This window comes from Perissodus microlepis, chromosome 17 (assembly GCF_051167445.1).
Source record: "Perissodus microlepis isolate ML-2025 ecotype Zambia chromosome 17, ASM5116744v1, whole genome shotgun sequence".
NCBI classification, from domain to species: domain Eukaryota; kingdom Metazoa; phylum Chordata; class Actinopteri; order Cichliformes; family Cichlidae; genus Perissodus; species Perissodus microlepis.
In genome coordinates this window covers 35,842,408-35,870,091 of record NC_140477.1, presented here as the reverse complement: position 1 = coordinate 35,870,091, position 27,684 = coordinate 35,842,408, and the positions used below count along the sequence as shown (strand labels likewise).

The 27,684-nt window shown below is 40.3% G+C and overlaps 1 protein-coding gene across 7 annotated transcripts in view; it reads left to right on the top strand.

Moving 5' to 3' along the window:
- Window positions 1-44: 44 nt before the first annotated feature.
- The window catches only part of LOC146370015 (DENN domain-containing protein 5B-like), a 72,550-nt gene continuing 44,910 nt past the window's right edge, over window positions 45-27,684 (top strand). For 5 of the 7 annotated variants that reach the window (XM_084909482.1, XM_084909484.1, XM_084909483.1 and 2 more), the window contains exon 1: window positions 45-404. In XM_084909482.1, coding sequence (XP_084765608.1) covers window positions 296-404 — 109 coding nt within the window. In that variant the 5' untranslated portion in view covers window positions 45-295. The remainder of the gene's footprint in view (window positions 405-27,684) is intronic. The other 2 variants (XM_084909486.1, XM_084909485.1) reach the window with 1 other exon arrangement.

Sequence of the window (27,684 nt, the reverse complement as noted above, 5' to 3'; positions counted from 1 at the left end):
TTTGAATATCCCGCCTCGTCGTCGACTCCTCCGAGCTTTGCCGAGGCGGGGATTCACACAGCTCTCTTCTCCCGTAGAGTTAGTAGTGTGTTGGGAAGCTGCACAGAAGCTCCGGTCACTGAAAGGTAACTTTTATAAAGCAGCTCTTATACTGCGAATGTTTCATTTTCTCATACGACGCGTAGCAGAAGAGCGTTATCAAAGACTGGAGCGTTTTATTTAGCCCCCCGCCTTTTCCTCTTGGATGTATCGCTTGAAGAACTAGGAACGGACCGCGCAGCTCACCGAAGCCGGGATGAGCGGGACCTCCGCGGGGTCGGCCGCGGCGCCCTGCCGCTTCGCGCACTACTTTGTTATTTGTGGAATAGACACAGAAACGGGACTTGAACCGGACGAGTTAGCAGGTATGTGGCTTCTTTTCTGTTGTTGAGTTATGAACGTGTTTTAAAGTCAAATGGAACCGCAACGGTCCCCTCTCGCTTAACACGGTGCTGTTAACTATAACGATCCATCCACCGCTACAGAGCTCTGACTTTTTATTGTAAACCATTTAATACATTTATGTAACATATAGTGAGATTTCAGAACACCCTAAAACACAAGTGACACATACACACCTTTACACATAAGTGGAATGAAACAGTTACTTCAAAGAGTTACTACAGTGCAAATAAGCAGTGTCTATACATTAGGTGAACGGAATAAAGATATGCATCATTCCTGTCTGATCACAGTATATGAGCTGCGGAAACCAATGTCATTTAAGGTAATAAGCTTTTGAGAAATCAGCAGTAACCTATCTTTTCCGAATCCTATAATCTGATCTCGGCTTCCTGTGCTGTGCTACGTCTCAGAGCTGCTCTGTAGCTTCAGTGTCAGTGTTTCCCAAATGAATCGATTTTGAGTTTGATGCTTGTTGTGGCTTAAAATTATACATTTTAAGTAACTTTTACAGCAAAATAAAGCCATGTTTGGATATATTACGCGTTCTTCGCCGGTTTGTTTGTATGAGTTTTAATAGTAAAATAAAAAAAGCATAGTTACGTTCAGTACTACCACAGGTGTGGACTAAGATGGTGATATTGTCTCCACAGCAGAATGTATTTTTTGACATGTAATTCCTGTACATAGCTGGCAGGATCCCTGTTGTGTATTCACAGAAATCTTTTTCATCCTGGTGACTGAAGAAGAGCCGATGTCTGCTCTTCAGTGGCACCAACCTCAGTTTCAGCACGTTTACTTTGTCACCAGATGCATTCACTCACAGGCTCAGTTTTTATTTTCTCCCTCTGTAACAGCCAGAGTGGAGTTTTTTTTTTAAATGCACTGTGGCAAGCTTTGCTTTGTGGATCAACAAGAGAGTTGCTTGCTGTATTGCATCACAGTTGGATTGTAACTTTTGCCTCTGGGGCAAAGTTGCGAATTGTAAAGTCAATGTGTTCATTGTGACTTGGCTTAAAGCCTGGATGATTAAGTGAAACGAGTGAAGTTAATCTAGAACAAACAAAACTGAACATATACACAGATAGTATATTAAAATTTTATTGAAAGGGGGGAAATAACTTCCCAGCACTGGGTTTCATAAACCAATTGCTTATCCTTGCTTTCCATAAAGACACTGCTTGACTGTGGCCATCTGCTCAGCAGTGATGCTACTCTGCTGCACTGCTGCGATACAAACTGTAAAGGCATCATTTGTTTAAAAAAAACCCTTATAAGTAAGTATTTTAAAAATATACTTAAAACTACTGTGGTGGGAAGGTACAGTTTTATACCAAAGATACATTATATGCTTCCTATGCTTTAAACTTCATCAAAGGTGATCAGTGGTGAAGTGGCCAGCTTGGTGAGGATTCCCAATGGGCTGTTTAAAAAAGAAAATCACAAGATTAGTTAGTCAGCTCTAAGAGTGAGCCTCTGGACCAGCTCAAGAAATCCTTCATCCCAAATCATTGAGGCTGGTTCTGCTCAAATAGCGTATCTTTGGTAATTTCATCATACATACTTTTGGGACACAACAAAGGCTGAAAGATGATGTAGTATAGCCTCATCATGTTGTCAAACTATTACCATGAAAAATCCCAGTCGAATAAAATAGCCTGTTGTTTGGGCTCTCAGGCTGTGAAAAGAAGAAATCTTATCAGGAAAAGAATATGGAATCAGTTTTTCTTATAAATGAACTAAATGTTTATGAATACAACTATAGTAAAAAGTGTGAAATAGCTGCTCTGACTATCTGTAATCAGATCTGCTGCCACGGTCTCTGGTGATCTCCAGTTGTACACAAAGATAATGTTGCAACGATTGATTGTTTGGTTGTTTTTCAAGCTTAGGCAGCATCTCAGCACCCCACTTATTCTTCTGCCCCTAAGTTAGAGGCAGAAACAAACAGAGTGACCCACATTAGGCTGTTTTTGCTTTTTTTAGGCTGCGACTCCCCTCCTCCCAGCTTTTTGTGCGCTGCTGTGGCCTTATTTCCCTCTGCTTATTGTTTTAGTAAGAGGACCCAACTTCCTGTAGACCTGCCTCAACCTCCTTTTAGAGTTGGCCGTACCTTCTGTCTATTATCATACAAGTGTTTCCCACATGGACTTTGGTGAAAAATAAAGTCCATGTGTGGGTAATTGTATCAGTTTGTATTTTTAATTATATTTTCATTAATTTATACGTCAGAGAAAATAACATCATGCACAATTTATGTCCTCTTGGACAATGCTCACTCTTATTTTTAAAAGTTTCGTTGTTGGTAACCAGCCAATCCTAAGCGTAGTATATCCTAGCTCATTGGCCACTGTGTTATTGTGGCAATCCTTGATATCATCCACCTGCATCCTTCAAAAGGGGTCTTTTGAGTATATGAATGCAGTCAAACTTATCTTCTGCTCTTGAGCTGAAATCTTCAGAATCAATCAGCTGGTGAGGAACTTTTTCTTAACTGGTTAAATGTCTCCTGTAAGAAGTCACTGTCTCAGCCCAGGCCCACAGCCCATACCACACCACTCAGCCTCAGGGGTATAAATACATCCTGGCTGTCATACAGGCCCTAAAATAGTTTGTGCATTCTAACACCAGATGCATTTTGGGTCAGCAGCATTGTGGAGTTAAAGTGACCAGCCTGAAAAGCTAACTTTGGGGTGAGAGCTGTCATGTGTAGATTTAGATATGAGGTCATGGCTTGCACATCTCTCTTCTGTCTCTCAATGTAAGAAAGGTATGCGCTCTTGGTGGAGGGGAAGCAGCTGGTGGTTTCAGACCCCTGTAGCCTAAATCTTCCAGGTTATGAAAGACACTTACATAACCTTTCATAACCATTCCTGTTTTCAGGAATGTATCTAAAATGTTTTCATTACCAGTTCAACTGTTTATGTTAAGCTTGCTCAACTATAAAAAGAATAAACATATATGATGTGATTTCAACTTTCATCTTATGGCAACATTTATGGCAGGTTGTAGTGACAGCGCTGATATGCCTGAGAATCTCATTTTGTAGCAAAAATAACTTTTATCTTATTGGATACAACAGAAACTGACAAAGTTAACTGTGAGAACATGATTTGCGGTTGAAATAAGGTGATAAATTTGAAATATATGTTATTGCAATACTCAGCATTGCAAAATGTTAAAAATCTCAATAATAATCTCTCATTGTGATAGTGTCATATTGTGAGATGCTGTGTGATCGATCCCTGGGGAGATTTACTTCTCCGATGGGCCATTCTATACCCATTTATGACTCTTAATATTGTGTTTGCACAGTAACCTCCCTTGCTACTAGCTTGGAAGCTGCCCAGTGCAGGTTTAAATATCATTGAAGCACAGGGGCTTACAGGACAGCCGTGACGTGGGAGTGTCTTTGGGCTGCTGCTGCAGGCCACAATGGGATTTAAACTGCTAAAACTCCCCTCTGGCCTGGACCATCTGTCTGCACCAGAGCAGCCTGAGAGCAGTCAGGACAACGACTGCATCATAATGGCCAACATAACAAGTATGCTAATGACAGGGGCTAGCAACAGTAATGGACGCTCCTGTTGACTCACGTTAACAATAGCGTGCATGGGTAATGGACAGATTATATGGCACAGACACTTATAATGGCTAATGACTGCTAACATCTCTGCAGTTCTTGTATTGTAATAATAATGTTGATCTCATTTTCAAATAGAATTTTTAACTCCTTTTTCTTTCAGAGTTTTTGTCCTTTTGGACAGTGACTCCACTTTTGCCATGCTTGCTACAGATCTGAGTCTTTCTGAATGTGGATTTCTTTCTTTCACGCATCATTACTTCCTTCTCCTCTCTTCTAGCCTCAGTCTCTTTTACTTTGCTGTCCCCCGTTTGTTGCCTCGTGTTCTGTCAGCATGGCCGGCCTGTCGTTAAGCTTTTTAGAGTAATCTGTTTGGACACTTCCTCCAGGCTACACTGAGCACATCTCTGTAATATAACACACAGCCAGGCCTAAGCAGTGCCTCCTCTACTCCCCTACACACACTCAGGCTATTGACTCCACTCTGCTTTCTTCAATGTTTGACCAACAGCATCCTCTTATTATAAAACTTGTCACTAAAGGTGGACTTTTTAATGACTGTGGAGGTTTTTGCCTCACTTGACATGGAGACAAAAGTTCTGATGTTCCCCAAAAGAACAACAAGCACTTGTATGAATGTGTGTGTAAATGGGTGAATGACACATGTTGTATAAAGTGCTTTAAATGCTTGAGTAGAAAAGTACGATATCACAACCAGTTCATGTACCATTCTGATGGTACCTCCTTCATTTATTGTCATATGCTTTCACCAAACTCGCTCAAGCTGGCAGAAGCTCTGCCTTTGGTTAAAAAGATCTATCTAGAAAAACCAAAAACCATTGAAGGTGTTGTTTGGTAAACCTGTGGAATACTTAACATCGAGCTTTCAGGTAGACTTTTGAAGTGTTTCTCCTCAATCAGATTAGATCCCACTCAGTGATTTAACTATATTTAAATTTTTGGGTCAACATATAATGTCAGACTCTCGTATAGATTTCCTGGAATAATAATCTGTTTAATTTTGCTTCACTTAACCAAGTAGCATGAAGATAAACAAATGAAATTCTATGGCATTGTGAACTATGAAATAATTGTCACCTCTCGACTCTACGCGTGCCACATAGTTGTGTCGGATGTTCAGTGTTGAAGAAGATCCCAGATCTTGCTCACAGATGTTGGATTTAACTTTTAAAAAATGCTGCTGTCTTTTTCTTAGTCCTTTACATTTTAGATTGTTCGTTTTACAGGGATTTTATAATTCTGTGTTAAACTTTGCTATAGTCACATCATAACCACAGACCATTCTGAAATCCTACAATGTGAGGTGCATTTCCCTAGAAATGTAACTGCATGTTGCATTGGACTGCACAGATATAAATGCTGGCAATGGCATGGGCCATGTGTGTATGCTGTACATAGATTCAGCCTACAACGTAGGTATAAATGACCCTTTACTGTTTGGAGCAGCGCTGCATTGATAAAAGGGAAGCAAAGAGAGTGTCAAGCAAAGAGTCAGGAGATATGGGGCCCCATCCTGGATGAGAGGCTGCTAATCAAAGTTAAGAGTCAGGGGGTGGTAATGGTTGATCGCCTGCTTGTGGGAGTCAGCGGGGCCTGCCAACCTCAAAGGATGCTGGGAGCTGTTGCCGTAATATCCCTTCGCAAACCCCTCTCAGTCTCTTAAACCAAAGTGAGCAGTTGCTCCTGAAAGGCCTGAACAACCATCTCATAGCCCCTCCCTTGAAGTGACCTCTAACCCCAAGCGCCATATGTTCTGTCTCAACATGACCTTAAAGAGACAAAAGAGGCAGTGAAAGCCGAAAAGATAGTTTCTTGTAGATTTCTGCAACAGTTGTAGTTGGACATGACCATGATGAGTCAGCTCCACTGACTTTTTTTTCTGTTGCTCATTTTGTATAGAGGCTTGAGGTTTTGTTCTTTGATTGCAGCTGTTCAGAGCGGCTGCATTTAATTATGGAATAAACATGCACGAGCCTGAAGAGTTAAAAGGGAAGCTGCAGAGAGAGACTGCAATGGTTGTTGGCAGAAGCACCCATGCATTTACAATTTACGTGTGAAATAAATGGAAATTCTCTATGTTCTCTGATAGAACTCAGCATCTTCTTCCTGTATTTACTGTTGTTACTACCTCCCCAGACACTTCGGGCCAATGAGCAGGCTGAACATTCTCACGTGGTTTCTAGCGACGCATTTTGGTTCGCTTGGAGTTCACTTGGGTTTTTCTCTGTGTGGAAACAAACCAAAACCATGGGAAAAAGCTACAAGTTTACAAGTTTACTCATCAACTGATTCACATATGTGTGTGTGTGTGTGTGTGTGTGTGTGTGTGTGTGTGTGTGTGTGTGTCATCCTATCACTTTTGACAGAAAAATAAGTTAGCAATGAAAGAAAAATCAACAGCCACAATTTAAACAGAAGCTACTGGGAGGAGCTAACTAAAAAAAGGCTGAACAGAGTACACTGAAAGCTAAGCTTTGACTAATGAGTCCAAATTAGTTTTCATTGATTTTAAATATAATGCTCCAGCATAATACAGCCAGGGGACATATACAGGCAGTATTGGCTCTGATAAACTTGATCACGGTAACTGCAGAGTGTGGTGTTATGGCAGAGTGCCTGTAAATCTCCTTACATAACTGAGATAGACTGCCCAGTGGTAGCTAAGACCCCTTATGACGGATTAGAGCTGCTGCTGACATCACCTCACTGTAGCTGTTTTGTTCATGGATACCAGAAAATGTTGGAAGAATTTATACAAACACCATAAAGCCTGTCATAGGAGACAGTCGGGATGTGTAATGAGCTCACTTTACCTTTGTGAGGTCACAGTGCTCGCAGAGACTTTTTTAAATGCTTTTTAGATAGTAAGTTGTCACTTTTGATTGCTTCTGCTCTTATAGAATTATATAATCCTTTCTCAGAAACAACAAACATGTTAAAAAAAAAAATCAGGTAATTTTTTTGTTTTTACATTCATCAGGTTCCAATCAGCCCAAATAGCAAAGCGAAATTAAAAGTGCACACCATGAAAGAGTTTGGGTCTTAGGTGGGTAAGAGAGTTTTCTAGGGTGAAAACTGCATCCTCTCATTTGTCAATCCACAGTGTGTGTGTGTGTGTGTGTGTGTGTGTGTGTGTGTGTGTGTGTGTGTGTCCTGATCCTTTTACTAGCCGAATTGGACTTTGATTTTTCAGAGAATGAGCTCCAACTCATCTACTGACCTCTGGTCTGTGTGATAAGGCTGAATAAACAAAAGCATGACCTCTCTCAGATAAGCAGTTCATGTCATATTCTCTCTCTGTCTATCTTTTCTGTTGTGAAATTTGATCTACCATAACTGGTACCAGTTTGAAATCATTCTTTGACCTTGATATTGTCTGATGTAAAACTACAGCTTCTATCAGCTGTCTCTATTAATCTTAGGATGTTAAATACAGATGATTGGTAAACCCTGCTAATCCCACATTGTTAGCATAAGTACCTTGATGGATTGTCCTATTATTTCACAGCCCACATAAATTCCCCAACAGCCAAAATCTCCTCCATCATCACATCATTACCTCGTAGTTAACTGTGTTTCAATCTGTGTGATTGAGCTCGAGCCACATTCAGTCACATACAAATAAAGCCCTCTCTCCTACCCTTAAAGCAACACCAGGTTATGTAATTAGGGTGTTGCTGTACTTGTCAAGGCAGATTAGAGCAACTCAGCTGCTATTTCTGAAAGACTGGCTTGGATTGTTTAGTGCAGCAGTGAAACGTGACAAAACGGTCAAATCTGATAGGTACACAGTCTGATCGGGAGAGAAGCTGATGAACAGGGATTTAAAAAAAATAAATAAATAGTGAGAAAATTGAAGAAAATCACTCCAGTCTGCGACTACTGTCACAGAAAGAGATGAAACCACTAAAAACTAGCCTAAAAAATGTTTTTGCCTGTTTTATTTCATTTTTAGTTCATTGTTCCAGAAGCTACAGACCCAGATACAAGTATAGTAATCATAGTAAAGCGCTTAGCAGCTAAAGAGCTAAATATTTCGCTCAAGACGTGGTGGATTGCAAAGATCAGAATGAATAATATAAACTTCACTCAAGTGTTTCCATAAAGCAATTTGTTGTATAACCTTCGACTCTCAATGGCTGCAATTAGATCACCCAGACGACATCACAGTTATATCAGGGCTATTTTTTAAGACTTTAAAAAACTTGGGCTCACGCACAAAATCAACTGTCTTGTCTTGTTTTGTTTTTTATATTTAGTTTTCTTCTTCAGTTTTGGATTGATATAACTTGGTGCTATGGATAACACAGGTGGACGTTCTAAATGTGTTTGTTTGCTTTGTCTAAGCTGCATCTGTGGCACGGAAAGCAGAATATCGTGTTGAATCCCTTGTGTACAGATGTTTTTCAGTCATTTCTAGGAGTTTCAACCAGAATGCATATTTGCATTGGGCGCTCCAGTGAGCTGTGTCTCTATGCTCCAGTGTAGTTCGAAGGTTAGTGTCAAGGCAGCACAAAGATAGATATACACTTTACCCACTGAGAGCACACACACTCTCTCACACACCAGCTGTTTTTCACCGGTCTTTTGAACAAACATGTCTTTGTCTGTGTCTGTTGTTATCATGGCTCCATTTTTTCTATAATGTCTTTTCCAGGTAAAGCCTTATTAAGCCTCAGGACGCTCACAGTACTCTAGGTTTTAACGGAGCCATTGTGTCATTGTGCTTTGAAGGCTCAGATGGAATTTTCAATTCAATTTCATTTATACAGCACCAAATCACAACAACAGTGGCCTCAAGGGGCTTTATATTGTAAGGTAGACCCTACAATAATACATACAGAGAAAAACCCAACAATCATATGACCCCCTATGAGCAAGCACTTTGGTGACAGTGGGAAGGAAAAACTCCCTTTTAACAGGAAGAAACCTCCGGCAGAACCAGGCAATTTCTTTGGGATGTTGGTGCTGTCACTAAGACCAACATTCCACATAATAGGGCTTTGTTGTGCATGACTAATATGATTGTGGTTCATCTTAAAGATATATGGTTAAACAAATTCCAGATGCTTATGCCTAACTGGGAGAAGCTTTAGATACAGCAGGCTGACCTAATAGCACACTGTTGGAAAAATTACGCTACATCAATATATATCACAAAGAGACCCAAACCAACAATATCTTAGTCTGTCTCTCGGGACTATCCGATTTATGTTTCGTATTTTCGGGTCAGAGCACCACACCCATTGGTTCTGCTCCCAAGTATGTATCTTTAAAATTGTTTTTATATATGCATTTTTAAAAAAACGTAGTAATTTCTTAGCAAGCAAAACACAACCTTGTTTACTCCTTTCTTGAGAAGTAGTTTTATTGGTGGATTAAAATTAGTTTAGACTATTTAAAGCAATAAAGAAACTAGACACCAGGACGCTCTAGGCTGCAGGTCGATGATCGATTTTGTAATCGTATCACCAGACCTGCGACCATATGTTCTGGACACTCGGGTAAAGAGAGGGGCTGAGCTGTCAACTGATCACCACCTGGTGGTGAGTTGGATCAGGTGGCGGGGGAGGACGCTGGACAGTCACTACGGTGCACCTAAACGCGCAGTGTGCTGGGAACGCCTAGCAGAGGCCCCAGTCCGTGAGATCTTCAACGTACACCTCCGGCAGAGCTTCAACAGCATTCCGAGGGAGACTGGGGACATTGAGTCTGAATGGACCATGTTCAGCGTCTCCATTGCCGAAGCTGCTGCATTGAGCTGGGGCCGCAAGGTGGTCGGTGCCTGTCGTGGTGGTAATCCCCAAACCAAATGGTGGACACCAGAGGTGAAGGGAGCCACCAGGCTGAAGAAGGAGTCCTATTGGGCTTGGTTAGCCTGTGGGACTTCGGAGGCAGCTGAGAGGTACCGACAGGCCAAGCAGAATGTGGCTCGGGCAGTGGCTGAAGAAAAAACTCGGGTGTGGGAGGAGTTCGGTGAGGCCATGGAAAAAGACTTTCGGACTGCCTCGAAGAGATTCTGGCAAACCGTCAGGCGTCTCAGGAGGGGAAAGCGGTGCTCTGCCTGCACTGTGTAATAGTGCTAGTGGAGCGCTGCTGACTTCGACTGAGAAAATTGTCGGGCGGTGGAAGGAATACTTCGAGGACCTCCTTAATCCCACTGACACGTCTTCCGAGGGTCTTCTGGGTCACAAAATAAACGTTTAACATATTTTCAGGTGAGAATGTAGCTGTGTAAACCTCAAATATCTGCTCAGTTTATCAAGACACCGCATATTTTCAAAAGCGCTCCGACGTTTTCGGAGACGTCTGTTACCCACTAGCTCGATAGCTAGCCGGGGGCAAGGCTCACTAGAGCCGTGAGAACACCGGACTCCCGGCAAATCGTTTTCAAACCCACCGCCGTCTTTCGCTACTCAGGTTAAACATGATATATAAGTCACTTAGATAACTTAAAAATGTTATTGTTTGGCTTTTTTCAGTATTTTATTTGTTCCTGAGTAAATCAGTTTGGCTGAGATTAAAGTTATAGTTTTTACACAGCTGAATAAACGTCAAGCAGACAGCTGATTATCAGAAGTGTGAGATGCTCGAGAATTTACTCCAGTGTCCTGTTATATTTTAGATAGCAAGGAGCAGACGGCTGAGTTTATTAAATTCCACCGAAACAATCTGCAAATGTCATTAAAATTCAATAAACTATCATCTTGTCTTTATTTTTAGTTAGCACATACCTTAAACACTTAAAGCTGTAAGCTAATGATAGTTATAAGAGCAGATGCATGCTGGTGCAATAAGCTGTACGTTTTACGTTCAATGGATCTGATTAGTCGACTAATCGCAAAAATAATCGGTGACTAGTCGACTATCAAAATAATCGTTTGTGGCAGCCCTATTATGGATGCACAGCGACTGCACGGATACCTCTGAGCTGCCGTTTCTCTGGGAACTCCCTCCCCCCTCAGTAACATCATTGTCACCACATCCCTGTGGGTACAGCTGCCATGCTAACAGCTGACTATTGACACACATGTACACAAAGAAATGCACAGTTACGAAGTCGGCTCTCTACCTCGTAGTTTTTATAATAGTCGTCCTATGAGATGTAACAGGGCGGCCAGAGCAGTCACTCTTCAGACTGACTACTGATTGAAGGAGCTTTGCTTCTTACCTCATATATATTGATGTATACATCAAATGGTTTTGTAACCTTTTGCTAAAATGCTTTTCAGCAATGGCTTAATTTGATGGCGTGAAACCACCGTGTGGCGGGGCGTAGTCTGTGGCGCCGGATCAGCTCGTCACGCCTGCCCTGTCTGTACTCGGTCCTGACTGAAGTTGTTGTTGTTGGTTTTGTGTGTGGCTGACAGCTGAAAAGCTGCAGCCGAGAGTTGCAAGAAACGGAAACTGTAATAAAGCGTGCTGAAAAGTGCGAATATGTTGTCGGGTCTGCCATGCTTCATTTACAAACCCTTAAACATGAAGTGATGTGTCACTTCATGTTTAAGGGTAGGCTTATGATTCCTTTTGGCTTTGATAATCAGGCCAGTGATGTGATGTGTTTTAGTCTTGTTTCCTGTTTTGCTTTGTTTTTTGCAACATTGGTTGCAGTGCTTATATCTTCCTTTGTGTTGTTTATTATATCTGTCAGCAATCCTTCATCTTAGGTTATTTTTGGGTTGGGTGTCTGCTAGGTAGTATTTAGTTAGTCCCTTTTTGTGTTCCAGTCTTGTTTCTCTGTTTTCGTGTGTCCATTTCTCCTCTGTCAAGTTGATCTTGGTCCCCAAGTTTAGTTGTATTTTACTTCCTGTTTTATTTTGACAGCGATTGTTCTCTGTGTCTTGTGTTACATATAACTTCCTCCTGATGTTTTATGTTAGTTATGTTAGTTACCTGTTATCGTTCCCCTTGTTATCCAGTGCTTGTATGTATTGTCTGAGTCACCTCTGTCGCTTGTCCTGGACACTTGGAGTTCCTGCTCTGCCAATGTTTTGGACTAAGTTTTGAGTTCACTGAGTCTGAGTCCTGCATTTGGGTCCTAATTAGTGGTGCAACGGATCAGAAATCTCACGGTTTGGATCGGATCACGGTTTTAAGTCACGGATCGGATCAATTTTTTGGATCAACAAAAAAAGAAAAAAGACAAAAATTTAGCATTTACTTATTTACTTAGTGAAGTATTTTTTGCCTGTTAAAAACATTCAACTCAATACTTATTCCACGAAATTATATAAAAACAAATTATGGTACAATATAGGGCAGTATAGGGCTTTGCATCTACCACTCAATTCAATTCAATTCAGTTTCATTTATACAGCGTCAAATCACAACAACAGTCGCCACAAGGCGCTTTATATTATAAGGTAGACCCTACAATAATACATACCGCTCATATGGCACTCCGCTGTGACATAATGAGCGGTCACGGTCACGTAGCTTTCCGTTGCCCTGGAGGTCCACCCATTTGTAGTTGGGCAACAGAAGATGTCTGGGACAGTTCAGCCATAACTTAAATCTTTTCCTGCTCATACATGCCTGGAACGATCTTGCCACTAAAGTGGACGCGTAGCGTGGCTCAAGCACGTTCATCATACGGCCTCCCGTCTGCAGCTAAACACCCCAGTAGCTTTTGTAATAGCTTTAGCCCGGTCGGACTGGGCAGGAAAGGTTAAAAGGTTATGCTTAAATACCGCATACCCATACACATACTTTTTTTTCTTCTTTTTCGAATCTTCGGATCACGTGCGTGCCGAACCGTGGAGTGGGATCGGTTCGGATTACGGATCAACCGTGATCCGTTGCACCACTAGTCCTAATGCACAAGATATGAAGCTGATCCATGACATCATGAGTTTGAATATTTAGGAGGAACAATGCTGCTTTCATCCTGGTCACACTTACCAAACATTGTAAACTTATATTTTTCCCTTTACAACTGCACTGAGAGCTCTGTTCATAGGTTTTGTGGATTTCAGGCACAGCCAAGGGGACAAAGTTGTCTGCTTCAGTCATCTTGGGATTATGCTTTTTGCAAACTACATGGTGATGATTTCTAACTCACCTTTGGGTTGCTTGCAGCTCACTTTGAGATTTCCAGTTACTGAGTTTTTAGTTTAGTTTTGATTACTATTGTGTGCCGAGTTTTGTTATTTCTCTTGTTCTGTTAAGCTGCATACTCACTGAGATCACTTCTAGCTGGCAGATGCCTGTGTGACCTTCTGATATATTAACTAGCAGCTCATGTATCAATCAATGGGATCCACTCACACTGGTGTTCGCTTGAGCTGCTCACCTGAAAGCTTATCCTGGCTCCTGCCCACCTTGTTTCACCACTAGTTATTTTTTACCACATTGCTTTAAAAAAAAAAAATCCTAATTCTCGTTTGGCAGCTTTTGCAAACAAAATTAAACTCCTAATGTGATGTTGTGCCAAATGTAGTTTTGCTTTTCCAAGATGAGGTCTCCTCTTGTTTGTGTGGTATGTTTATCTGTGTATTTATTCATTTCTATTATTGTTTAAGGAGATGGAGAGAACCATTACTGTAATTTCAGTTATTACAGTATATGTGTAGTATGACAGTGACTAAGCTGACAGGCAGAAAAAAGGAAGGGGGGAGAAAATAGGAGAAAACATAATAAAAGGATATAGCACAAAGAAAAACAAACATACAGCACCTGGAACAGAAAAATGTGAAAATGCCCAGATAACACAAATCCACAATCCTCTTATGGTCTGCTCTCTTGATTGTCCCCAGAGTGCATATTTGTGTTTGTATATAGTTGTAGTTTCCCTGTTCCCTGTCAGAGTGTCTGCTAACATGTCCTTGTGTGTTCCCTAGTGATGGACAAAGCAGTGTTTTGTGAAACACTGAAACGTTTGAAGCAGTTGTGCTGGAGTTGCATCGAGTTTCCAGAACAATTGGGCGCCTTTCTCCACAGTGACACCTGCTGGCCACTTTTGCTATTGCCTCATCTCAACAATAGTGTTTATGAAACGATGACACCCACAGGCATTGCACATTGCAATTCTAAACAATGCTATTTTATTTTAGATCTGACTAACAAGAATTATGATGAAACAAGTTTTCTAGAAATCTCTAAACAAACAAGGAAAGAAAACATTAGATTGTTAAAGATCACTGTAACAATATGCCTCAGTGCCTCAGGCTTTTTCAGTTGCTGAGTAATTCAGTGCACAACAGATCAATACATAAAATATATTGAGCCAACACTGCTTTGTTTATTGTGACAGACACATAGGTTTTCAGCTGTTTTTGAGATAAGTTCCAAATTGCTTCCCTATCCTCAGAAAACAACTGCGGACTTCTTGGGAGTTTGTATCATCAGGTTTATTGTACACTTTCAAACACAGCTAGTAGCAGATGTGACATGATATTTTATTTTCAATTAAAATTTTAACTAGAAACAAAGATCAAATTTCTCTCATATTGCTTCTCTTTAGTGTAGAAATAACATTTAAATCTTTCTCTTGTCTCTTTTTCTGACAGGATGCATTGATCCAATTTTTCCATGTTTAAAACCATCTCAAGCATCTGATAGTACATGATAGCACCATGTACTGATCAGATGGTAAATAAAATAAATAAGCTGTAAACAAACCAGCTATATTCCAGACTCTCTGGAGAATCTTTTTTTTATGTGCAAGGCATTATCAGGCCTGACTTTCTCCTAAATGAAGATAAATAATAAAATCCTCCTGAAATATAAATAAAAATATATAAATGTGTTGATTTGGTGTTTATTAATTTATTAGCAAAATAACAACAAAACACAGAAGGACCAAAGATAAATAACATGGAAAAAACTGGTTCACCTCCTCCTCATTGTTGGGGTTTTCTTTCTAATATTTAGACTCTTTTGATAGAATCTAAAGTTCCTTGACGCAACGGTTCTTGTGAACTGGTCACTATATAAATAAAACAGAATTCAGTTGAACTCTTACTGGTTCACCAGTGATGTGGTGGATACCATAACAGACTTGGTAGTAAACTGATGGATGGTTGGTGTGTAGGTCTTCCACCCCTCACAGCCCGACATTTGGCTGTGTGCCGACACAGCTGTGTCATAAGTAAAGAATGCTGAACACAAGCTACTGTGGTGCCTACAGCTTAGCAGAGATAAAAGGACTTGTAGGCTAGCATTTTCCCTTCCAAATCCCACAGCATCCTGACACATTCCTTCTCTCTTTTTGTGTATGTAAATGCTTCCTTCTTCATTGTGCCCGTGAAGGATTTCATCAGTCTCCGAACAAGGGGTGGCTGTAGCTCTGGAGGTAGAGCAGCTCATCTACTAATTGGAAAGTTAGTGCTTTGATCCCTGGATGCTCCAGTCTGCATGCCAGATATCCTTGGAATCCTTGCAAGAGAACCCCAAGCTGCTCTCTGATGCTTCTATGGGAGTATGAATGTGTGTTTATGTTAGATATAAAGAACTTGAAAAATCTGCTGCAGATTGTATAAAGTGGTTTGAGTCCTCAGGTATAGTAGAAAAGCACTATATAAGAACCAATCCATTTACCAATGACAATGAGTTGACCAGGCTATTCCAGAAACCTAATGCTAGCCTGCTTTGCTCATTCCAAAAACACTTTTGATGGGATCATTGTCCTCTAGGAAAACACCACCCAACTATTGACTTGAGCTGAAGTTAAAGAATTTGGCGGTAGTCCTTCTTCTTCATTATGTACCACTGCCGCTGGCAGCTAAACACCTGCACAATATGACACTACCAACATTATATTGACAGTTGGTAGATTTTTGTTCGGTCTGAAAACCTCGCCTCGCCTCAAACATATCTCTTTTCATTGTGACAAAATAGTTTAATCTTTGTCTCATTTGACCATAAAACCTCTCTCCAGAAGCCATTTGGCTTGTTGTTGGCAGCTGCAAATTTCAAAGTATCGATTTTGACACAGAGGCTTCTTTTTTTCATGACTGGCACTCTCTCGATGTATGGCGAGAAAAGTCATGATGCTGGTATTCCAGCAGTTTCCGTTCCATGGCAGGCTTGAGCCTTGGTGGTTTCTGACTTCCTGTAATCTGAGGGTGAGATTTTGAGTCTCCGTCCAGACGGACAAGTGGTGACGCATCCAAATAACGTGTATTTAAGCACATTTGCTTGAACTGAGCCTAGTCACTGGTACACAAGAGCACTGTAGTACACTGGAGCACTGACAGCTCCAGTAGGTGCTTACTACTCACTGACACAAGTAAAAAAAAAAGAAGAACAACTACCTTAGAACCATTGAAATATGTGCTTCTACCAAGGGGGGGTTGGAATGGCATACCCTCACACCCTCCCAAAAGTTGTATTGTCATATCACATGGTACTGCCATGTGGAAGCATGTGATGCTGTTTTTTTTTTCCACAGTCAAATGTACGCTTTTGCAAACTAATTTTTTCAAATTTGATTAAATATGAAATTTAGCATCCCCACCTACAGACCTACACTTTGGCACACTGTACACACAGACTCAGTAGCGCCCCCTGCAGGCCTCATCTTCTAAGCATAACCCATCATGATTAAGAGATTAGAAGTTATTAGCCTGACCTCCTCCCTGCTCCCCTTCCTTTCCCTCTGATACCTCAACAACAATCCCCATTTGTAGTTGTATTGTCGCTAAGGAGACGGACTTGGTGCTGCTCTCACCCAGTCAGTGCCAGTCGCTGGCAGCTGAGCTCAGCACAGCAGGCGCTGGCTCCGTTTAGAGAGAATCTGTGTTCCATGCACATATGAGATGTTTGTGTGGCTGCCAAAATGTAGCAGGTGCTGCTTGTAGAGCACTGGGGTCATGGAATGTGTGAAACGCTGTTGGAGCAGCAGATGAACTCTTGTCTGACGTGAGAGATGGATGAATCAACCAATAGCTAAAATCAAGTGAGAAAAGAAGCCTTGAATCATAAACGCTGTTATGCACTTTTTTCCCCCTTTTTAAAAAAAAACATCTACTTGGTACTACACAGCTGCTACTGTTTCAGCTAATTCACTTTAAAAGCCAACTGTTATTTAATTTTAATTTTTTATTAGCTAACAATCCAGGATACTTCAGATTCTTTGCTCCATTGGTTTAAAAATAAAAGATTCTCCACTCCACTTACGTATAAGTGCAGAACTGATGGAATACTTTTTAAAACACAAGCACAAAAACACAAAATAACAAATCAAAACTACAAAATATTTTTTATTAGTGCTGTTCTTGCATTTCTGTAGCAAATGCTTATTAATTAATTGTGTAGCAAGGACTACTTAACTGCCAACACAGCTGATTGAAGCCCTACAAACACCGATGCAAGCCAAAAGGATGGGCCAGCCTGCCAACCATTGTCAGGGAAACTGGTTGGACAAAGAGTGTTTTCACACCTGCTGTGTTTAGTCCATTTAAATCCCCTTGGTCCGGTGTGAACTCGGGTATGGACAACAGCCGCACTGAGACCGTGTGGAGAAAGTGGTTCAAAAACTCCAGAGCAGTTAGTTTGTGGTGTGAACGTAATCCAACCAACTTCCAAATGTAAATGTGCGTTACAAGTACCAGAGCCACATAGCTTTATATTCTCATTACGGGAAGGTGTAATTGTCCAGAGCACAGGACCTTCTTCCTGTATTTAATTTTGTTGTTCGTACCCCAAACACACCTGACCAATGAGTGGACTGAACATTCTCACGTGGTTTGTAGTGACGCATTTTGGTTCACTTGGATTTTTCTGTGTACTGTGGACAACAAAGCAAACAACAGGAAAAAGCTACAAGTTTGCAAGCGCATCACTTGATTCTGAACTATATGTGTTTGAAAACACCCTAAGAGCCCCAAAATGCTGCTTGTCTACACAATACAAATGGACAAGAGAAGACAAAGACTCTCTGTGTTTGTCTGAATGAGTTCAGTACGGTTAGAATTTAATTCCATTCCATTTTATCTGCATAGTGCCAAATCAAAGGAACAATTGCCTCAAGGCATTTTACTGTGCAATGAACAGAGCATGGATCTGTGCCCCGGAGAACAGGCTGAAGTCTTGCAACAGGAAGAAGCTAAAGGCTAAACTAAAATCTACTGAGGAACATGTAGTGTTGGCAGAAAAGAACTGTTCCACAGTAGACTTATGGTTAGAGGAAGTTTGATTGAGTTGGGACATATGTGAGACATCTTTGTGAAAGCCATGTAGTTTTAAAAGGAGGTGTCATAGTTGAGAAATGCTTTCTGCAACAACGAACTCCAAATCATCCTGTAAATTTTATGATTGGGTAAGAAACAAGGATAAAGCTCCTACTTGAAGCTGTGAAAGAATGAAATTAAATGAAACCCACTACACACTCCAAATTGTGGAGCATCGGTTGTCTTAAATATGATGCCAGGAGCTAATATTCCTCCACGGTATTAATGAATTTCCTCTCCAGCTTCGATGTGCTGTGATAGCTGGTGTAGTGTTGATTCTTCCTGTTCAGATAAAGAAAACAGCTGAGATCTGTCTCAGCTGTGATTGGCTGGAGACTGTTCTGTATCCCCATGATGCATTGGTACGTCTACATATGATAGACTTTGTGTAGAAAGGGGCTAATTTACATTAGATATTCAGGAGATATCCAGGATATTCAAGATGGATCCTTTTTTATGTATTGTGCTGTAGTATGAGACGTAAAAGCCCCGAGGTTTAAGAATAGTGACAGGTGCAGCCCAGCTTCCAAATCCATGGGTGCACACCTTTCATGCTGGAGGTGAGATGCTGACAGCCTCTTCATAGTTCGGCACAGAGGAACAAAGCCCATCACTCATGCTCCCTGACTGTGATCCCAGACACACACACACACACACACACACACACACACACACACACACACACACACACACACAGTGGGCCATCTGATTACCTGGATTACCAGGGCAATAGGCTCCATATGCATTATTCATCAGTGTCTGGGGAGAACACGATTATGCTGTTTATCTTGTATTTATGTGTGTGTGTGTGTGTGTGTGTGTGTTCAGGAACATGTTTTATCTCACTTGTCTATATGTATTCCAGCGATATCTTCCTGGGACATATTTCATGTAATCAGAGGGACTTTTAAATAATTTGTGGGTCTAATGTTGCTTTGTATCCTAGCTCTTACACTTTGGGGTTGGAAATCCTTGTGGAAGAGTGAATTGGCTGTTTGTTTGTCGATTAATGAAAATTCTTCTGATACTTGTCAGGAGAAGATAAGATAAAGAAGCATTTAATTGTCCCACAGGGGAATATTCACATTATTCCAGCAGCAAAGTGGACAGAGCAGGAATAAATAGATGCAGCATAACCTAAAATGTACACTATACAAGGTAGAAGAAATACATTTTAAATAAATGTATCTGTATGTATACACAGTGTTCAGGAACAAGGAACACACCAAGTCAATTAAACTTGATCTGATCAATAAAACAGATGCACCCACCCCCCTCAGTTTTTTTTACTTTTTCTAATAATATTAATTAAATTATCTATGTTATCAGTTTTGAAGTAAAGGCAGTGATTGGCTTGGTCTTTCACAGTCGTTAGTCTTTATTTTTTTAATTTTAGCATAACTTATACCACACTTTATTCATTTTTCCAAGTTCATTTTTCCATGATGCCTTTCTTCTGCACTGATTAAATTATTTATATGTTTTAGGCGATGTGCTGTTGAACCCCTTTTTTATTGGCATGTTCTAAGGTATATTTTATTTTCATTACCTGTACATTACCACTGTATGTTTGGGGGCGCCAGGTCCGTCCAGCATCCTCCAACTTACCACAAGGTAGTGATCGGCTGACAGCTCAGCTCCTCTCTTCACCCACGTATCCAGAACATGCAGCCATGTGATAACCTCACAGCCAATGTACTGTGTTTGAGTTCCTATGCAACTCTCATCAGTATCATTAATATATAACCTAGACAATAAAGGTCCAACGACTGATGCTTGTAAAATCTCAGTTTTATTTTTCACAAAAGGGAAAAAGCAACAAAAATTGACTAATCATAAGGAGATTTTTTTAAAACTCCTTTTTTGCGTTTACGTGTGGACGAGGAATACAGAGTTCGTCACGCAATGTCAAAGGTATGTGCCTTTTTTCACGTCACGCTGTGCGCCACGTTATTGTTTACATGAGATGAGCTGCAGAATGGCAGATAGAGACAAAATACTGTTAATCTGACTATCTGCAGGTTTTACACGCTTACATATACAAACGCAGTTACTGTCCCTCCATTTAGAAAGGCAGAGGCGTCACGGTGTGATTATTTTACGCGTAGTTTTTTTTTCCTGTGTAATAATATTCAACATTGCTGTCAATACATTTTTCAAAAAATGCCTCTCTGTGCAAAATAGGTTCAAAAACATAAACAGCTGTGGGATCCTGTTTGTCCGTGATTTGAACCGGGGGAACAAATCGTGGCAGGATCAGCCTGATGTTATTTGTTTCCCGCTGTAACTTTACTGTATAAAGAGCTAACATCTCCAAAATGTCAGGAGTAGTTAGTCATTACAAGAAGTGTTTGTGAACTAAAAATCAAGAATGTGGGATTCTGTTTGTCCGTGATTTGAACAGCCCAGCGCTGCTCCCGACGAAGGGAAAACCAATCCTGCAGGGAGACCTACCTCGGCACTTGTGCAGGTGAAGCCAAAGGGCAGATATGCTTCATCATATTTTCTAGTCTTTGGCTTAGAATGAAGTTGGTTTGGAAACATATTCAGCGATGCTTCATCTCCTGCTTTGCGTTTGTGTGGGCGCCCCGTCAAAAACCTGTCCATGATGCTAGCAGTGACCAAGCGTTCCTTTTTCTTTTTTTTTCCTTTTTCATACCGCGCCCCCCCTGCAATGGTTCTGCGCCCCTCTTAGGGGGCGGGCCCCACACTTTGGGAAACTCTGACTTAACCTGAGGGGAGGGTGTGACAACAGAGTTATCAGTGGATAATGAAAACGTCTGGTTGGGACTTTGGTCAAAAGTGACTGAGTAAATAAGCGAGTATAATAACTTGTTAGCTAATGACTATACTCGCACTTAGAATGACCAAAGTTGGACTTGATATTTTATTTAGCATGGCGTATAATGAGAGCAAATGAAGTCATCAAGTGTTTGGTTTGGGCTGAGGACTGTTTCCTAGACTTCTTGCAGCCACAAGTGGCTGCTTTGTTTGCAGTTTATGGCTCTCAGTATTCAGGACGGAGCAGAACAACAGTCAGATTAAGCTGAATTAGTTCACAGTCAGGCTTTTAAGTCATAGTCAGAACGGAGGCTTGTTAATCCTCTGCATCAATCTCACAGAGGTGTGTGGTTGACCGACTAATGCAAATGCATCTTTTTGCTGTGTAGTCAGCTGTGGGAAGATTTTTTTTTATGTTTTTTTTAAGAAATCTTGTTATTTTTAGGGCAAAGTTGTTTTTATGAACCTCTGTTCACTATGTAAATATAATCCACATATACACAACCCACTGTATATTACCTTAGCTCTGCAGTTTTAGTACTTTTTAATTGTTGCTGTATTTACTCTGTGTGTCTCTGAACGTTTCTGTATGAAGGGAACCTGGGACATGAGCTGAGGGGAGCGAACAGAAACAAACAGAAAGAGGCGCCATGATGTAATAAAGAGATAATGCCAGCAAGCACTGTGTATGTGGTTTTCCTGTCACACGGCAAAAGAAGAACAGTTCACTCCACTTCTTACTACCCAATGATTGAACTAAGTGACGCCTGATTTTTACAGAATGACTGGAGAGACTTTCGGTTCAGGCCTTGTGATCTCAGCATGCAAAGGGGAAAAGAAAAACGCTTCTCCAGTGCAAAGTGATGACGACATGGCTTTTTGTGGACAGGCCACACTTGTAAATAACTATACAATTAAATCTTTTTAGTGGATGTGTGTATGCATTAGCACTAAATTCATGCTTTTTGTGTGTGTGTGTGTGTGTGTGTGTGGGGGGGGGGGGGCTTCTATTGTGGTCAGTATTCAAACATCGATGTATTAGAAGAACAATGGAATGCTGTGAGCTATTTCAGTGTAATGTCACAATAATGTCACACAATTAAAATAACTTTTCATTATCATTTACATATATACCTGTAAAGTGTGCAAAGTGCATTCTGTTCATGTCTCTTTCACGTTGCTTCTCTATTTTTGTGGGTGATGTCCCTGGTTTTTAGAGCTTCATTAGAAAGGACCTGTTTCACTGCTTGGTTGCCACACTTTGTACCTAAGGTAGAAGGTTGCAAGGTTGCACCTTTTTTACAATTTTTTTTTTTAAAGACTTTACAGTTTGCTTGCTTTGCAACATTTTCTACTAAAAATAACCAAAGACTGACAAAAACAAGAAGTCTATGATCTCGACACAGTATTCACGTGTAGCATTGTTGTTACATTACAATTCTACAAAGAGATAACGTCCTACAGTTCTCATAAAATCCAAACAGTTCATGCTTTGTTTTAAAGATATGATCGATGAAAAGCAGATTACTCTGACTCTATAATCAAAGTTGATCATTAAGGCAACAGTTCAGCACTACAACTTCAGGAAGAAACAAACACAGTAGTACTTGCACATGTGTTGTATCAGTAAAAGCAGACAAGTATCAGAATAGACAGGACAGTGACAGAAAAGGAAGCTGCAGCGGTGCACACTAATGCATGTTCTAGAGTTACATAATACTGATGGGGACGTGTAACTGTGCATCTGTGTCACTGATTGGCTGATGCACAGTTACAGATCATGCTCCAGCAGTAAGGGAAAAAGGTCAGATAAGAGTATAGTGTTGTAGAGAGAACAGCAAATGCACATAGCGTGAACTTCAGTCTATTGTAGCACGTAAGCAGCTAAAGGTCATTGAAAAGTTTTTAAAATTTTGAATTTAAAACAAAGAAAAGGAACAAAATGTTAGTTGCACATAGTATGTAAAAACAAACAAATCAACAAACAAGTAAGACTGTTTTTGTATGAGTGTTTTTGTGTGACTCTCTCATCCACATTCAATCACATCAATCTAACACGCTAACCAAACGGCCTAGTTCAGGGGTGTCCAAACTTCTTGCAAAGAGGGCCAAATTTTATAAAGTGAAGATGCCCGGGGGTCAATGGTTCCTTTTGACATTTTTTTCCATAACAAAGTTACATGAAAACATAATGAAGAACAATTTTAATAGTCATTACCTTTATTTTTAAAATGGAAATGTACCTAAATAAAAGCCACTCAGGCAAGCATGAACAACTCTAAAGACACAATTCTGCCTTTCATTTATATCTGGAGAGTCAGATAACATTGAACAAACTGTATGGAATACCCTAAATTTCCATGAGTTTGCAATATCGTTGCCTCATGAACATTTTAAACAGGAGTTATAAGTAATGAAAAGTGGTCTCTTATCAATAAAGTTTAAAAAAAAGTGAATTTTGCGCTTGACTTTTACAAGATCTTTCCAGAAGTTTTTCACATCAGATCTTTCAAATCTTCACAGGAAGATTACACAACTGGGAAGTTCACTTGCCACAAGAAATAAACACACATGTAAATATACACAATATGTACACAACACACTCAGCTATGAAATAAGAGCATAACATCAACAGTTAAAACCAGATCTTAAGAGTTTAACAAAATACATTTCCTTTTGTGAATTGCATTAGTGTGCTTTATTCTTTTTACTGTTCAGGAACACATGACTAATGCAGGGATGTCACTCCTGCTCTTCTGCGTGTTTTAGTTCTGTTTCTGGTTTGCAGTTGAATCAAATAATGGCTCATCAGCACATCTCCTCATTTACCAAAGTTCTGCACAGGCCTGCTGATGAGACATCATTTGATTCAGCTGTGCTAAACCAGAAAGAGAACCAGAACATGCAGGATAGCAGCTCTCCAGTAATTTGGAGCTGCAGAGGAGCATCATCAGGGTCCATGGAGAAGGGAGATGAGAAAAGCAGCATGTCTTTTTCTAAAACTGCAAAGTCCTGAAAGCGTTTGTTAAATTCCCCAGAAAGAGACGCGATAGCTGTTGCGTAACTCTTCATGTGGACATTAATGTCCTCTGGGAAACTGTCAATAACGTCTTTCAAAGCTGGGAAGTGTGCGGTATAGGGCTCTGTTAGGGACAAGTGTCTTTGGAAAAGTTGCAGTTTGGTTCCAAAGGCCTTGGTGCAGACCACCTCACATCGTTGTGATAAATTACGTCACTGTATTCAGCCTGGATGTCATGCAGAATCTGCTGAAACTGTCGGTGGTACAGAGCTTTAGAGCGAATACAGTTGATTGTCTTTTCTACTGGTTTCATAACATCATCAAATTTGAGATGTTTGGCACAGAGAGCCTGCTGATGAATGATACAGTCAAGTTTAACAGCGTTACCTGCTTCTTTGCTGACTTTATTGCAGATCAGTGTGGACAATCCGCTTCGCTCACCAGCCACGGCAGGTGCACCATCAGTAATGATCCCAGAAACTTCACTCCATGGTAGCTTCATATCATCAACAGCTTCACAAACAGAAATGAATAAATCCATTCCTCTGCTTTGACCCTTAAGGCTTTTGAGATCCAGCAGCTCCTCTGTCACGTTCATTTTGTCGTTGACTCCTCGTAAAAGAATCAGCAGTTACGCGGTGTCAGATGCATCGGTGCTTTCATCGCAGGCTAATGAGAAATAATCAAAATCCACTCCTCTGTCCCGCAGCTGTCTGTGAATGTCTGACGATATATCCTCAACTCTTCGTGCCACAGTGTTGCGTGCCAAGCAAGCATTCAGAAATTCTTGCTTCTTTTCGGGGCAAATGTTCTCCACCATTTTCATGACACAGTCTTTGACAAACGTACCTTCAGTGAAAGGTTTGCCATGTTTAGCTATTAACATAGCCACTTCGTAGCTGGCTTTCGTGATATTTTCATGTGTCTCACAGGCCCGCGTGAAAAATCGCTGTTGCGAAGCCAGAGCAGCTTGGAGTTGCTTCACTTTTTCAGCGCGCTCACTCCCTGTTAGCTTGTTATATGTTGCAGCAAGTTTAGTCTCGTAGTGTCTCCTAATGTTGAAATCCTTAAACAAGGCAACAGTCTCTTTACAAATTAGACAAACACAACTGCCTCGAATTTTAAGTTAAAGAAAAAGCAGAGCAGAGAAGGGCGGGCTCGCAGCTCAGGTGCAGGTAGCAGGAAAAAATGTGCTGCCACCATGTGGTGAAAAAGGGAATTGCATTTTTAAAGTCATGAAGAAAGTGAGCCATAAATAATACATAATTAGACTGAAGCTGCGTGCCATGTGAAATCTGACGGCCCGCGGGCCGGACTTTGGACATGCCTGGCCTAGTTGATGTCAGTTTTAATCTGTTGTTTTGTGTTAACTTTGTAGATGAGCTAATTCATAATAACTTAGCTAATTTACAAAAGTGCCTCCTCTAATCTGTGATCCAATATAATTTCCAACCTTAGTAGATCTGCTAGAATGTTGCGTCAGTGCAAATTATTTGTTGGGGAAAAAAGTGCTGTTGGTATTTACAGTGAGCGTAGTGACAAGTTTGCAGATGTGGGGACTCCTTTAGCAAGCCAAAATATCAGGAGGAGAACTGAAGTGTGCAAACTGGTTTATTAATGTTGTGTTGATATTTAACGCCAAAAACGTCTTTAAAAAAGCAGCAGAGATTTAAGAAGGCATGCTAGAACAGCGGTCCCCAACCCCCGGGCCTCGGTACCGGTCCATGAGTCGTTTGGTACCGGGCCGCGAGAGTTGAGGCTCAGGTGTGAAATGTATAGTTTTCAGGGTTTTTATCGGTTTTCAGCGTTATTTTGTTATCGTTTTTATCGTTAACTCGGTTTTCCTGGGTCTTTTCACGTGTGTTATGAATAAATCTTCTTTTTTCGGTACCGGTACTAGTTTTATTTTGTTGTATTTATCCGGGACACCTTAAAGGCCGGTCCGTGAAAATATTGTCGGGCATAAACCGGTCCGTGGCGCAAAATAGGTTGGAGACCGCTGAGCTAGAAGACAGCAAACTTTGATTTTATTTTAGTCATAGTCTTTTGACTAAAATGTAATTTAGTTTTAGTAATAATTTAGGCATCTAAATTATTTCAGCTTTAGTCTAGTTTTAGGTAGCCAAAGTAAGATTATCGTTCACTAAATCTGATTTCATTAAAATATAAAATGTAAAAGTTTTTACATTTTTATAAACAACCTGTGGCTTCTGTGGCAGAAACTTCATTCCCTGCACAGTCGGGCTCAAAGCAAAATGGCTGAAGAATCAAACAGAAGGATGACGATGTTGACCTCATCCTGAACATTTTAATACAAGTTTTTTTTAATACAATTATTTTTATTTTTTTATTGAGTGTCAAGAATGTAATTCAAAGATATGCATGTAACGAAGTCACAATGCTCCTTTTTATATATGTACCCCACCCAAAGAACATATTGGACACAATACAGAGAGACAGAAAAATAAATAAATAAAATAAAATTAATTTAAATGAGGTACATCAACATTCACCATATATAAAGATGTGCACTTAAAAGGCAATAGTTTGCACAAAATTAATCGCCTTCACAACAATAAGGGTATACGGTAGCTGCCAAGTGAGTATCAGATGGGAATGGTTTTAATTTTCTCTAAATGTTTTAGCAATGTATCCCAAACGGCAAAGAATCTCTCCTTCGAGCCCTTGAGAGTATACTTTATTTTCTCCAGCTGTATAAATTGTGTCAGGTCACTGAACCACAGAGCCGCTTTGGGTGGCTTTTGTGACTTCCAATGCAATAATATCCTTCTGCGCGCAAGCAGTGTAGTCAAAGTGATTATGTTTTTGTAGCTTTTCCGTAATGTTCTATGTCCTCTATCTGTAGCACCAAATATACCCATAACTACACTGGGTTGAAGCTCAACATTCAATGCTTCAGACAGTGTTTTGAAAATTGCTGACCAGACCAAAAATAAAGTTTAAAAAAAATTGTAATTAAATTTTTTTTTAAAATTAGTTTTAATGTAGGACACAATGTCAAAATTAACAATTACCTGAGCTTTTTTTCCATTATAATGACTCCACTGTACTACTGCTGCCACTGCCACATTTAACATACACGTTACATACACATGTATGTCCTCTTAAATTAATATAAATAAAACCCTTCAGCTGAATATCATCTCTGCCATCAGCCACAGTTCTTGGCAGGTTGGGCATGTCACACTGAAATAAATTACTGCGACACTTTTTGTAAATCAACAACAACTAACCACGTCTATCAGCGCTACTCCACTCTTTAGAATTCTTGGGAAAAACACTTAAACAGTAGGGGTGGGGGAAAAAATCGATACTGTGTAGTATCGTGATATTTTGTTTGCTAATAATGTATCGATACAGGGACAGCAGAAATCGATATTTTGTTACAAAAAAAGCTTTTGTGGACTGGAACTGACTTCAGAGCATGTTGATCAGCTCCTTTTTCTGAGCAAGAATCCTGACATTCCTTCACTGTCCAAATGTGTTTAACTTGTTTTTTGGCAGCAATAAACATGACAGTTTACTTATTTTAATTTAAGACATGTTTTATTTTAATTAAGTTTAAAACTTTTTTATTTAATGTAAAATTATATTTTGTTTTAATTTACTTTCAAGTTCTTCAGTTGCTGATTGGGCTGCATAGTTTT